The sequence below is a fragment of the Oncorhynchus nerka genome, linkage group LG20 (genome assembly GCF_034236695.1).
Source record: "Oncorhynchus nerka isolate Pitt River linkage group LG20, Oner_Uvic_2.0, whole genome shotgun sequence".
Classification (NCBI taxonomy): Eukaryota; Metazoa; Chordata; class Actinopteri; order Salmoniformes; family Salmonidae; genus Oncorhynchus; species Oncorhynchus nerka.
Genome location: NC_088415.1, coordinates 78,199,293 through 78,211,918, shown reverse-complemented (window position 1 = coordinate 78,211,918; position 12,626 = coordinate 78,199,293). Strand labels below are relative to the sequence as shown.

The following is a 12,626-nucleotide window of genomic DNA, read 5'->3' as shown; positions in this document are numbered from 1 at the left end:
ATTGGGAGGCATTGTGTTGTTCATGACTGATTGGGAGGCATTGTGTTGTTCATGACTGATTGGGGCCATTGTGTCATTACATTACTGACTGGGGGCATTGTGTAGTTCATGACTGATTGGGGGCATTGTGTCATTCATGACTGATTGGTGGCATTGTGAGTAGACTCATACACTGAGCTGGCCTGACTCAAGCCCTGCCTAGACAAGTTACAGGTTCAACTGAGCTCCCCAGAGGGGGGTGAAAGGGCAGGGGGCTACCCCAATAAGCAGAACTGTCGGGTGGTTCCGCTTTGATGGACCATCCCCTGGCCTGGCCCTCACTTGGGTGGATCCCAGAGGTCTAGATAGAACTGATATAGGTACTGGGATAGTCAATGTCTAGCTAGCTCTGTTGTGTTACAGGGCAGAAGACAGGGGCAGGTGACACCTTTGGGGGTCTTGTCTAGGTGTTTCTTGTCTGATAGCTTCAGAGGAATTCTACTGTATCAAATTATATATTTGTTCCTGGGATTTATTTAATTGTGCGCTTAAATGGTTTTAACATTGTAAGAAATAGTCACAACTAGTGTAGCTAACTGACCCTCCTCTTCCTCTCTTCCAGAAAACTGCAGCTCATCCATCCATTCTCTTTGGCTCTTTGACAATGGGGTGATTAAGTTTTGCTTCCTCCATCCTCTACTCAGCACTTCTCTGATTTAAACCCTCAACACACCACACCTCCCTTCCTCTAATGTCAGATAATTCAGACCCAGACTGCAGCTCCATGGCTAAGGGGGCCTCAGGGTGCAGGTCCATGCCCAAGGGGGGCTCAAGGTGCAGCTCCATAGCCCAGCTTCATTGTAGGAGCAGCTATAGCCAGGTTGGTCCAGGCCTGGGTCTAGCCTCAGAAGGCAGTGACAGCAGTTGCCAGGACCCCTCGGCCTCACCCCACATTGGCCGTAGGAGCGCCTGCTCACGTTCCTTCCACGACGACGTGGACATGAAGAGCAGTGGATCCAGCGGGACCGAGTCACACGGCAACGAGAGCCACGGAAGCCATGGAAACGAGAGTCACGGCAATGAGTCAACGGGTAGCTCCAATGGCAACAGCAGAGACTCTGCTCTCCTGGAGTCGTCTGGGAGCAACAAGCGGTCAGTGAGCGGATGTGCTTTAGTTGGTTTATGGGAGGGGTTAGACTAGACAACATTTCTAGATGGGTACCTTTTTACTAGTCTTATTTTGCCGGCAGCCCATCAGACTAGGAAGAGTTGACAGTATTAGTTGATCCAACACCACACATCATCAACATCCCATCTAAATCCAAGGCTACATGATGATGCATGTCCTTTTTATCATCCTCTGTTGTTGTGTCTGTTTCCCCATTTGACGTAGGTTGACATCAATATGCCTCACTGGCAGCACATTTTGAGGCCGTTAGAGATGGTGGCTGTCTTTCATGTTGTATCAGGGTCCCTCCATCCCTCTATCTTCCTCTGTTGGCACATGCTGGTCCACATCTGACATGCCCTAGATACTGACAGCGGCACCCTGTCTCTCACTTCTCTCCCCATGGTGCCCATGCAGGCTGCTCCATAGACAGGAAATGATGGACCACATATTGGAAGTGAGACCCTCACAAAGAGAAGTGAAAACCCCATAGAAAGTAATGATGGACCCCATTGAGAACTTATGGAAGCTGACAATGGAGTGGCTGTAATTGGATGGCGGTGCCCACTTCACCACCCTAATGACACACTCTGCCCCCTCCTTATTTCTCAGCAGCTGGGCTGAAAACACCTCAAAACACTCTTTGAAGAGAAAGGCACTGGAGCACATCTTGATTGTGTGGAACTTCTCGTTAAAAGCAAAGAGTGATCGAGGTATTTTTTTGCTGAGAGGTCGCAGTACTTGTGTGTCATATGGTGAAGTTGTCTTTCGCTTTCTGTCTCCACTCTGTGACAATACAGTATGTACCTGTCAGCTCCACTGCAACAGTGGGGAGGCCTACAGCTGCTCTTATTATCATTATATAATTAGCTTATTCTATTTACCTACCTCTATAATTAGTTGCAACCGTTTGCCAGACCACTCTGTTAATGCCAATAGCAGATACCGCTGATACTTTAGGTGGCTCTCTTTTATATAATTAAATCTCTAAATGCTTATATTATATTCTGAGCTACTATTTAAATACACCTGAGTTATATTTCATGAGTTGGCTGTCTTCAGCAGCTGTTTATAGCTTTTGGATGTATTAGCGCTCTTGTTAAGCCTTTAGGCTAATGCCTGTGACACAAAAACACACATTGGCTCATACTTACTACAGATTCTCACACACACATTAACGCACACACACAATCCAGTTTACCTGTGCCATGGTCCCGTCTTTGCTTCAAAAAGACACAATAGAGTACCACAGAGTCATAATACCCATAAAACCTTGTGGTCAAACTGGAAAATGGTTGTAATCGTTTTTCCACCATTCATTTTTCCCATACTTTGATGCTAATTAGCATTTTCAAATCTGAGAGTAAATATATTGATATAAGTCACCTTGTCTGAGAGAGATTTACATGGTTATCAAAACATCACGCCAGGGTGATCCTACACGAAACACAAAAATGAATGGTGGAAAAACGATTGGAACCATTTCCCTGTTTGACCACTAGATGATGTAATTATGCTCTTTCAAAGACAGAGGAAAGTCAGACTGACCTGAGATTGAAACAGCATAGAATTCCCCTGGCATCCTCTGTGGAGTTAGCGTGGTTGCCAGTCTTTGTTCAGCTATTACATTCCACTCAAGGTGTCATTTGCCAAAGATGGCACATTTTACAGAGTACAAAGAGTGGAATGTTACAGAGACAGGAACACAGACAACTGCGGAGTGGATGGGGAAAACAAAAAGGCAAATATAATTTTTAAGAGCTGCTCTGGTATCCTTGTACCATTGTAGCATTGTACTCTCCTGAACACAATAAAAGTAGAGCAAACTCCAAGCCATTGTACCAGATGGGCAAAGAAATGGACCCACTCATTTCATGTTAAACTCAAGGACTTTGTTTTGCTATTTAATTTAAAACATTGTGGAAAATACCCTCTTCGTCATAAACATGAAATCCACTTATTGTCCACGATTGAGGAATTAAATAATTCATCAATGGTTGCATATATGGTAGTAGCTTTGGAGTCTATTTTTAGTGTATCACTTTTGCTTATAACAATTTAATTCTAGTGGTTTGAAACAATTCTCAATGAAAACATGTTACTTTATGTCATTAATAATCTCTGTCTGTCTGTCTCCCCAGCTCTAACTCCCACAGCCCCTCTCCTCCCAGTAGTTCCAATGCTTTCAGCCTGCTGAGTTCTGAGCAGGACAACCCCTCCACCAGCGGCTGCAGTAGTGAGGAGTCAGCTAAGGCCAAGACCCAGAAGGAGCTTCTCAGGACCCTGAAGGAGCTCAAGCGCCACCTTCCTGCTGACAAGAGGAACAAGGGCAACAACAGCTCCCTCAACACTCTGAAATACGCCCTGCGCTGTGTCAAACAGGTGGAAGGTAAGAGATAACTCAACCGCAAAGCATTCTGGGTAGTAAGCCTGAACATGTGATTTGATTATGTATTTAGCATCATTACATTATAGTTTGTTGTTGTCTAATGCATCTTAAAATGCCAATAGGAAACCAATGTGGGTTTGTGTTGTTGTGTTTCAGCCAATGAGGAGTACTACCAGCTGTTGATGACCAATAGCAGTCAGCCATCCGGCCTGGATGTGTCCTCTTACACCATCAAGGAGATAGACAGCATCACCTCAGAGTACACCCTCAAAAACAATGTAAGTTACTAACCCTTTTTCCTCTGAATACACCTTCAAAGCATGAAAAAGAGACAATTTTACCTTAAACACATAAAGCAGTTGCAAACAGAACCCAACAATACCAAAGTACATTGATAGCGTGACTCATAGTCATACCCACACCTGTGTCCATCTCTGTCCTTATTTGACATACAGTGTCTGAACAACAACAGATCAGATATCCCAGCGATTAGGAATAATCCACGCTTGCAGCTGTGTGTGTACTGTATATGCATGTTTTTCTCATATGTATTCCTGTGTGTTCCTCCAGGACAACTTTGCGGTTGCGATATCTCTGATCACGGGGAAGATTGTCTACATCTCAGACCAGGCTGCCTCTATCCTCAACTGTAAAAGGGGTGTCTTCAAGGACGCTAGGTTTGTGGAGTTCCTGACTCCCCAAGACGTCAGTGTTTTCTACAGCTTCACCACACCCTACCGCCTGCCCTCCTGGAGCATGTGCCCCGGAGCAGGTAATGACCGCTCTACGAACGCTTATAACCATGGACAGTCGTTAAACACTTATAAGCATGCCCTACCGCCTGCCCTCCTGGAGCATGTGCCCCGGAGCAGGTAATGACCGCTCTACGAACGCTTATAACCATGGACAGTCGATAAACACTTATAAGCATGCCCTACCGCCTGCCCTCCTGGAGCATGTGCACAGGAGCAGGTAATGACCCCTCTACGAACGCTTATAACCATGGACAGTCGTTAAACACTTATAAGCATGCCCTACCGCCTGCCCTCCTGAAGCATGTGCACAGGAGCAGGTAATGACCCCTCTACGAACGCTTATAACCATGGACAGTCGATAAACACTTATAAGCATGCCCTACCGCCTGCCCTCCTGGAGCATGTGCACAGGAGCAGGTAATGACCGCTCTACGAACGCTTATAACCATGGACAGTCGATAAACACTTATAAGCATGCCCTACCGCCTGCCCTCCTGGAGCATGTGCACAGGAGCAGGTAATGACCGCTCTACGAACGCTTATAACCATGGACAGTCGATAAACACTTATAAGCATGCCCTACCGCCTGCCCTCCTGGAGCATGTGCCCCGGAGCAGGTAATGACCCCTCTACGAACGCTTATAACCATGGACAGTCGATAAACACTTATAAGCATGCCCTACCGCCTGCCCTCCTGGAGCATGTGCACAGGAGCAGGTAATGACCGCTCTACGAACGCTTATAACCATGGACAGTCGATAAACACTTATAAGCATGCCCTACCGCCTGCCCTCCTGGAGCATGTGCCCCGGAGCAGGTAATGACCCCTCTACGAATGCTTATAACCATGGACAGTCGTTAAACACTTATAAGCATGCCCTACCGCCTGCCCTCCTGGAGCATGTGCACAGGAGCAGGTAGCTAACACCCTCTTTAACTTATAACCTCTTATAGACAGTTTATAAACAGTTTTAGATACATCACAAGGTGTGCACAAAAATATTTAAGGTAGGGTGGAAAAAGAAAACATGCATGTTTACCCATTACAGCTGGCTTTAGGAGTGGTCCCCCGTCCTAATGATAGTGAATCATTATTTTGAAATCTATAGCAACCTTTTGAGACACTCACTACTCTTTACAGGCAAATCCCATGTAGTTATAATGATCGGAAAACAAATTAATTTAAAACAGCACACGCTGAACCGTTGCTAGGAAAACATGAAAACATTTAACTGGATTTGAGTCTAGTCGCCCTACCCTAGCCAGCCATGCTAAACAATACAAATGAATGACAGAGTCCCTAAAGCCAGGTAACACAGAGGGATTAATAAGAGCTTGGGAAACATGAAAACATTTAACTGGATTTGAGTCTAGTCGCCCTACCCTAGTCAGCCATGCTAAACAATACAAATGAATGACAGAGTCCCTAAAGCCAGGTAACACAGAGGGATTAATAAGAGCTTGGGAAACATGCGTAGTGTAGGCATGGAAACACTGAGGCGAGGGTCGGCAGTAAGCCGATGAAGTAGAGGCTTCTTTTGAATTCAAAAAATGTTCCCCTTCCCCTCTTCTCTTTTCAGAGTCCTCCTCGTCGGATTGCATGCAGGAGAAATCCTTCTTCTGTCGGATCAGGTGTGTGCAGGGCTATGATCGTGCTTCTCTTTGCTTTTCTATTCATTCCCTTTTTCCACTTTGGATAGATTTAAATTAGTTTGAGTCTCGGCTGGTCTCATCTCGCTCCTCTCTGACACACACGTACACGTATACATGCACACACTCACTATTCATAGTTGTTGTTAAAGTAAAACTACTGCTCAACTCTGCTCCCAAGAGGCAGGTAAAAACCCAAGTAGCGTAGTTGAGCTGAACTCTGAAATAGCTGCTGAAGATGGGAAATCCACTGACACAAACCGTCAATCATTATCATACTATAGGCTATATTTTCAGGGTTTTGTTGCTGCTTTAGTGACTTGCTGACTTTGTCCACTCTCTCCTGTGTTCTGTAGTGGGGGTAAGGAGTGTGAGGGGGACCTGCAGTACTCCCCGTTCCGTATGACCCCCTTCCTGATGAAGGTGCAGGACAAGGTCCATTCTGAGAACCAGCTCTGCTGCCTCCTACTGGCTGAAAGGTTGCATTCCGGATACGAGGGTAAGGACCAATCATAATGCCATCACAACACCTGAGTTGTGCCTGTTTGAATACTTTTGAAACTGCATCTTTAGTAGTGTATAACAGTGGATAGTATGCGATTAGTGTGTGGGAACAGTAGTGTTAACAGTGTTTTAATTTGCCTACAGCTCCCAGAATTCCTAGCGACAAGCGCATCTTCACCACCACACACACTCCTAGCTGTGTGTTCCAGGATGTGGACGAGAGGCAAGACACCAAACATTTTTCTGATAATGTGTTTGTATTGGGATTATGATCTAGTAATCAGTCGAGGCTGCTGAGGGGAGGACAGCTCATAATAATGGCTGGAACAGAGAAAATTGAATGGCATCCAACACATTGAAACAATGTGTTTGATGTATTTGAAATCAAATCAAATGTTATTTGTCACAAGTGCCGAATACAACAGGTTTAGATCTTACCATGAAATGCTTACTTACAAGCCCTTAACCAACAATGCAGTTCAATAAATATTTGCTAAATTAACTAAAGTAAAAAATAAAATAAAAAGTAACACAATAAGATTAAATAACAATAACGAGGCTATATACAGGGGGGACAGGTACAGAGTCAATGTGCGGGGGTACAGGTTAGTCGAGGTCATTTGTACATGTAGGCAGATCTATGGCTGTGCGGTAGCAGAGAGAGCAGTCTATGACTTGGGTGGCTGGAGTCTTTGACCACCGCCTAGTATATACAGTAGGTCCTCGATGGCAGGAAGCTTGGCCCCAGTGATGTATTGGGCCATACGCACTACCCTCTATAGCGCCTTACGGTCAGATGCCGAGCAGTTGCCATACCAGGCGGTGATGTAACTGGTCAGGATGCTCTCGCTGGTGCAGCAGTAAAACTTTTTTTAGGATCTGGGGACACATGACAAATGTTTTCAGTCTCCTGAGGGGGAAAAGGTTTTGTCGTGCCCTCTTCATGACTGTCTTGGTGCGTTTGCACCATGATAGTTTGTTGGTGATGTGGACACCAAGGAACTTGAAACTCTCGACCCACTCCACTTTAACCCCGTCGATGTGAATGGGGGTGTGTTCGGCCCTCCTTTTCCTGTAGTCCACAATCATGTCCTTTGTCTTGATCACGTTGAGGGAGAGGTTGTTGTCCTGGCATCACACTGCCAGGTCTCTGACTTCCTCCCTATAGGCTGTCTCATCGTTGTCGGTGATCAGGCCTACCACTGTTGTGTCGTTTGCTAACTTAATGATAGTGTTGGAGTCGTGCTTGGTCACGCGTTGTGGGTGAACAGGCAGTACAGGAGGGTCCCCAGTGTTGAGGATCAGCGTAGCAGATGTATTGTTGCCTACCCTTACCACCAGGAAGTCCAGGATCCAGTTGCAGAGGGAGGTGTGTAGTCCCAGGGTCCTTTTTTATACTATTCCACTGATTGCGCTCCAGCCATTACCATGAGCCTGTCCTTCCCAATTAAGGTACCACCAACCTCCTGGGGTAGTAATACTGTACGCTGATTCATAATGTCATTGTGTGTGTGTTCCAGGGCTGTTCCTCTCCTTGGTTACCTCCCCCAGGAGCTGATTGGCACCCCAGTCCTTCTTCTCATGCACCCCAATGACAGGCAGAGCATGTTGGCCATTCACAAGAGGAGTAAGTAAAACTAGAACAACACATGAACAATTATTACACTTTTAATTATTACATCACTGGGTTGCATACAAAACAAATGGAATGTCCCTTTACAGCATATTTTAGTGACATTTATATTCCCTTTTCTCTCTCTCCTATCCATAGTCCTTCAGTATGCTGGCCAGCCGTTCGACCACTCCTCCATCAGGTTCTGCACACGGAACGGAGAGTACGCCATCATCGACACCAGCTGGTCCAGCTTTGTCAATCCCTGGAGCTGTAAGGTCTCTTTCATCATCGGGAGGCACACAGTCCGCATGTGAGTGTCTGCCTAGCACAATGTTTTCCTATTTTGGAAAATTTTTAGTATCTTGGCACTTCTCCCTGCTCAGCACTTTTTTTGTGTTACAGTATCTTGGCATCATTTTTTTAAATGGCAAAAAAATACTTTTTTATGCTGTGTCTATTGTTCTAGAAATTACTGCTAATAATGATAATATGGTTGTTTCCACTGGAAGGGGCCCGGTGAATGAGGATGTGTTCGAGGCCACGCTCCCTGCCCTCATGGAGACCAAGATCATGGACTCTGAAGTCCAGGAGATCACTGAGCAGATCCACAGACTGCTACTACAGCCGGTTCACAGCACTAGCTCCAGTGGGTACGTGGGAAGCAACGACCACCTTGCAGCATCCCAGGGAAAGACCAGCGAGAGCAACACACATTCAACCAGAGACATCAACAGCAATGGTAGCAGCCCAAGCAGGACACGCATCGAGGAGGAGGGGGAAAGCAGCTGGGCCAAACCTGTGAGTACCCTTCTACTTCTGTTTTACCTATCTATCTCTTTCTCGCTCTCACTTTTCCCAGTCTATTTCTCCTTCCCCCTCTCTCTCTCTCTCTCTCTCTCTCTCTCTCTCTCTCTCTCTCTCTCCATGATAGTGAGCATGTCTCTTCTCTCCTCCCCAGCAGAGGTCATTCCAGGGGATCTGTAAAGGAATCCACCCCCAGAACAGTCAGGAACAACAAATCTACAAAGCCTCCTCCTCAGCCAGGTCTGAGACCAAGAAGAACCCTGGCAGTAAGTCACACAAGAAAACCAAAACAGAAATATTTACAATCTGCAGGAAAAATACTTTTTGAGATATGCTTGTGTGTGCATTTGATCATGTAGAGTGGGGAGTGGATGTGTGTGGATGTACAGATATGAATGCGTGTTTATGTGTTGAGCGAGATGTATATGTGTGTGTTTAATACATGCGTGATGTTAAATGGGTGTAGTCTGGTGTAAACATAATGTTCATATTCATGCCCATTCCAGTCCTGACCGTTACCCTCTCCCTAGCAGAGTTCCTCCAGAAGAGTCCCGCAGCGGTCCGTCTCAAGGACACTGCAGCACCCGTGGCACCTCTGAGCTGGAGGGACAGTGGGGCCACCCCCCTGGAGAACTGCAGGCCTGCAGTACAGGAGGAGCAGCTGGCCGTCAACGACCAGGCGGTCTACTCCTACCAACAGATCAGCTGTCTGGACAACGTCATCAGGTCAGCTTCTAACTAGTCACTTATTTATTAATCTTGCTCATCATTTATCTGTACGTCACAGGAGGTTGGTGGCACCTTAATTTGACAAGCTCATGGTAATGACTGGAGTGGAATCAGTGGAATGGAATCAAATACATCAAACTCATGGTTTCCAGGTGTTTGATACCATTCCATCCGCTCTGTTCCTGACATTATTATTAGCCGTCCTCCTCTCACCAGCCTCCTGTGCTGAACATCTCTCTTGTCATTAGGCAGTCATCTGTCTATTCATTTAGTTTGTCTTTTATGGGGGAAAATAATTATAGGTAGTATTTCTGGGTAGCTATGTGGGAAGGAGAGTGGTAGGTACTACGTAGCTGCTATTTAAACTTACTGCTACCCAATTTCATGGTAGTTACATCATGGGCTATTGTTTTTGATGAAGATAGAAAGTTAAACGGTCTCTCCTGTGTCTCTTGACAGATATCTAGAGGGCTGTAACATTCCCATCGCTATGAAGAGGAAGTGCCACTCTTCTGACAACACTTCCTCAGACGAGGACAAGCAGAAAGGAGGGGACAACCGCATGCAGATATCTGAAGGTACCTTGTACCAACGTTCTACTAACGTTATCTAGCTTTACTCCATTACTTACAATAAAACATGTACAACTCTTGACTACAGTATGGTTGGTATGATGTTACATGAAACCTAGAAGTGACCTTTCCTACACCGCTATCCATTTCTACCAGTCATTGAATGCACCATGAATTGAATTCCCATCATTAAATCTAAACTGGATACACAGTTTGAATTTCCTTCATTTCTTCATTCAAATTGAAGATACCTGTGGGATGAATTCAATTCAAACCAAATAATACTGCTAGATTAATAGGCACGGATACCTTTATTAGATATGGTGTGACAACGTTGATAATACATTGGTTGGGAAACATCACTGCAGATTCCATCTGGCTCCACCGATCGCCAGGGAATCAGAACGGATGAACACATACCAATTTATCAAAAGATCAATACTTATTATGTACAAATAAATCAAATATAATATTTATACCTCTTCATTTATAAAGAGGTCATCTTTTAGTTCATGCAAAATCTCTGTTGGACAGGTTAACCAACTGAATCAGACAGCCAAATGTTCTTTCTCTCTCTCTCTCTCTCTCTCTCTCTCTCTATAATCCACGATTATGGGACTTAATATGTGACTCTCCTAGTCACCCTCTCTCAGTCTCTCCCTGTCACCCTGGCAGACCCTGCGCTATTTAAGGCTCAGCCTGGTTTAACCGCTGTGGATGACATCATCGCATACAAAAAGACTGAGGCTACGACCACAGCCTCGGGGGTAGTGGGTTCCTCCTCCCTGGCGGCCCTCGCCGTGCCACCGTGCAGCAAAACCGAGAGTGTGGTGTCAATAACAAGCCAGTGTAGCTACAGTAGCACCATCGTGCATGTAGGAGACAAGAAACTGCAGCCCGAGTCAGGTATACACTACATGGACTCGTTCTCTGGTCTTTTGCTCTTTTTTGTGGTGGGTTCTGTGTGTGTGTGTGTGTGTGTGTGTGTGTGTGTGTGTGTGTGTGTGTGTGTGTGTGTTCATGCATGCGTGCGTGTGTGTCTACGTGGGTATAGATGTAGCTAGATGTTGTGTACTGAATGTTATCGCACACCATTGGTGCAGTATCATGTCTGTACTCTGGGTTCATGCATCTTCCAGAAGATACATATGCCATGCATAACCTCGCTTCCCAGAATCCCAGAGATTCACACTCGTCTGGTTCCACAAGACTGTACCATGATGTATGATATACAGTAGATGACCCTAGCACACACTGGCGTCCTGCATGTATCTTCCTATCTGCTTCTTTGTAACGTATATCACTGTAATGTATATCACTGTATATATGTATATCAATGTTGCTGAGGGTATCACAGCTGCTCATCTCTTTATGACCTGAACGGTTGGATGTTTTATGTATATATTGTATCTAACTTGTACATCCATGGCTGTCTGCTGGAACTAATGTTTCTCTATCTGTTTTCTCCATACAGAGATCATTGAGGATGTATCTGGTGGTGGGGAGGCGGTGGAGCGGGTCAGCCAGACTCCTGGGCCTCCTCCTAGTGCTGTTTCACCTCCCAGCCTGCAGAGGGAGCCCTATAAGAAGCTGGGTCTGACCAAGCAGGTCCTAGCAACCCACACCCAGAGAGAGCAGCAGGCCTTCCTGTGCCGCTTCAAGGAGCTTCAGGGAGTCCAGGTCTTCCAGGCGAACTGTTCCCAATACCTGGAGCGCCAGAAGGGACAAGGTGCCACTGATGGTAGAGTACAGCAGCGAACACGCTTTACACACAATAGAGTACAATGCAATACATTACATTACATTACAATACAATACGTTACATTACAATACAATACAATAAATTACAATACATTACATTACAATACATTACAATACAATACAATAAATTACAATACAATACGTTACATTACAATACAATACAATAAATTACATTACAGTACACTACAATACAATACAATAAATTACATTACAATACATTACAATTCATTATGTTACTTTACAATACATTACAATACGTTACATTACAATACATTACAATACGTTACAATACATTACAATTCATTACGTTACTTTACAATACATTACAATACAATACATTACAATACATTACAATACACTACAACACATTACAGTACATTACAATACAGTACAATACAATACAATAAATTACATTACAATACATTACAGTACAATACATTACAATACATTAAAACATGTTACATTACAATACAATACAATAAATTACATTACAATACATTACAGTACATTACAATACAATACATTACAATACGTTACATTATGTTACATTACAATACATTACATTATGTTACATTACAATACAATACATTACAATACGTTACATTATGTTACATTACAATACATTACAATACATTACAATACGTTACATTACAATGCAATAAATTACATTACAATACATTACATTACACTACAATACATT

The 12,626-nt window shown here is 44.5% G+C and overlaps 1 protein-coding gene across 3 annotated transcripts in view; it reads left to right on the top strand.

Moving 5' to 3' along the window:
• Positions 1 to 12,626, top strand: part of LOC115103159 (period circadian protein homolog 2-like) — a 36,196-nt gene that overhangs the window by 14,873 nt on the left and 8,697 nt on the right. For 2 of the 3 annotated variants that reach the window (XM_065005802.1, XM_065005804.1), the window contains exons 2-15: positions 602 to 1,131; positions 3,289 to 3,536; positions 3,693 to 3,814; positions 4,107 to 4,308; positions 5,872 to 5,923; positions 6,298 to 6,440; positions 6,590 to 6,668; positions 7,966 to 8,072; positions 8,217 to 8,370; positions 8,570 to 8,858; positions 9,019 to 9,130; positions 9,398 to 9,590; positions 10,053 to 10,171; positions 11,640 to 11,906. In XM_065005802.1, coding sequence (XP_064861874.1) covers positions 731 to 1,131; positions 3,289 to 3,536; positions 3,693 to 3,814; positions 4,107 to 4,308; positions 5,872 to 5,923; positions 6,298 to 6,440; positions 6,590 to 6,668; positions 7,966 to 8,072; positions 8,217 to 8,370; positions 8,570 to 8,858; positions 9,019 to 9,130; positions 9,398 to 9,590; positions 10,053 to 10,171; positions 11,640 to 11,906 — 2,488 coding nt within the window. In that variant the 5' untranslated portion in view covers positions 602 to 730. The remainder of the gene's footprint in view (positions 1 to 601; positions 1,132 to 3,288; positions 3,537 to 3,692; positions 3,815 to 4,106; positions 4,309 to 5,871; positions 5,924 to 6,297; positions 6,441 to 6,589; positions 6,669 to 7,965; positions 8,073 to 8,216; positions 8,371 to 8,569; positions 8,859 to 9,018; positions 9,131 to 9,397; positions 9,591 to 10,052; positions 10,172 to 11,639; positions 11,907 to 12,626) is intronic. The other variant, XM_065005803.1, reaches the window with a different exon arrangement.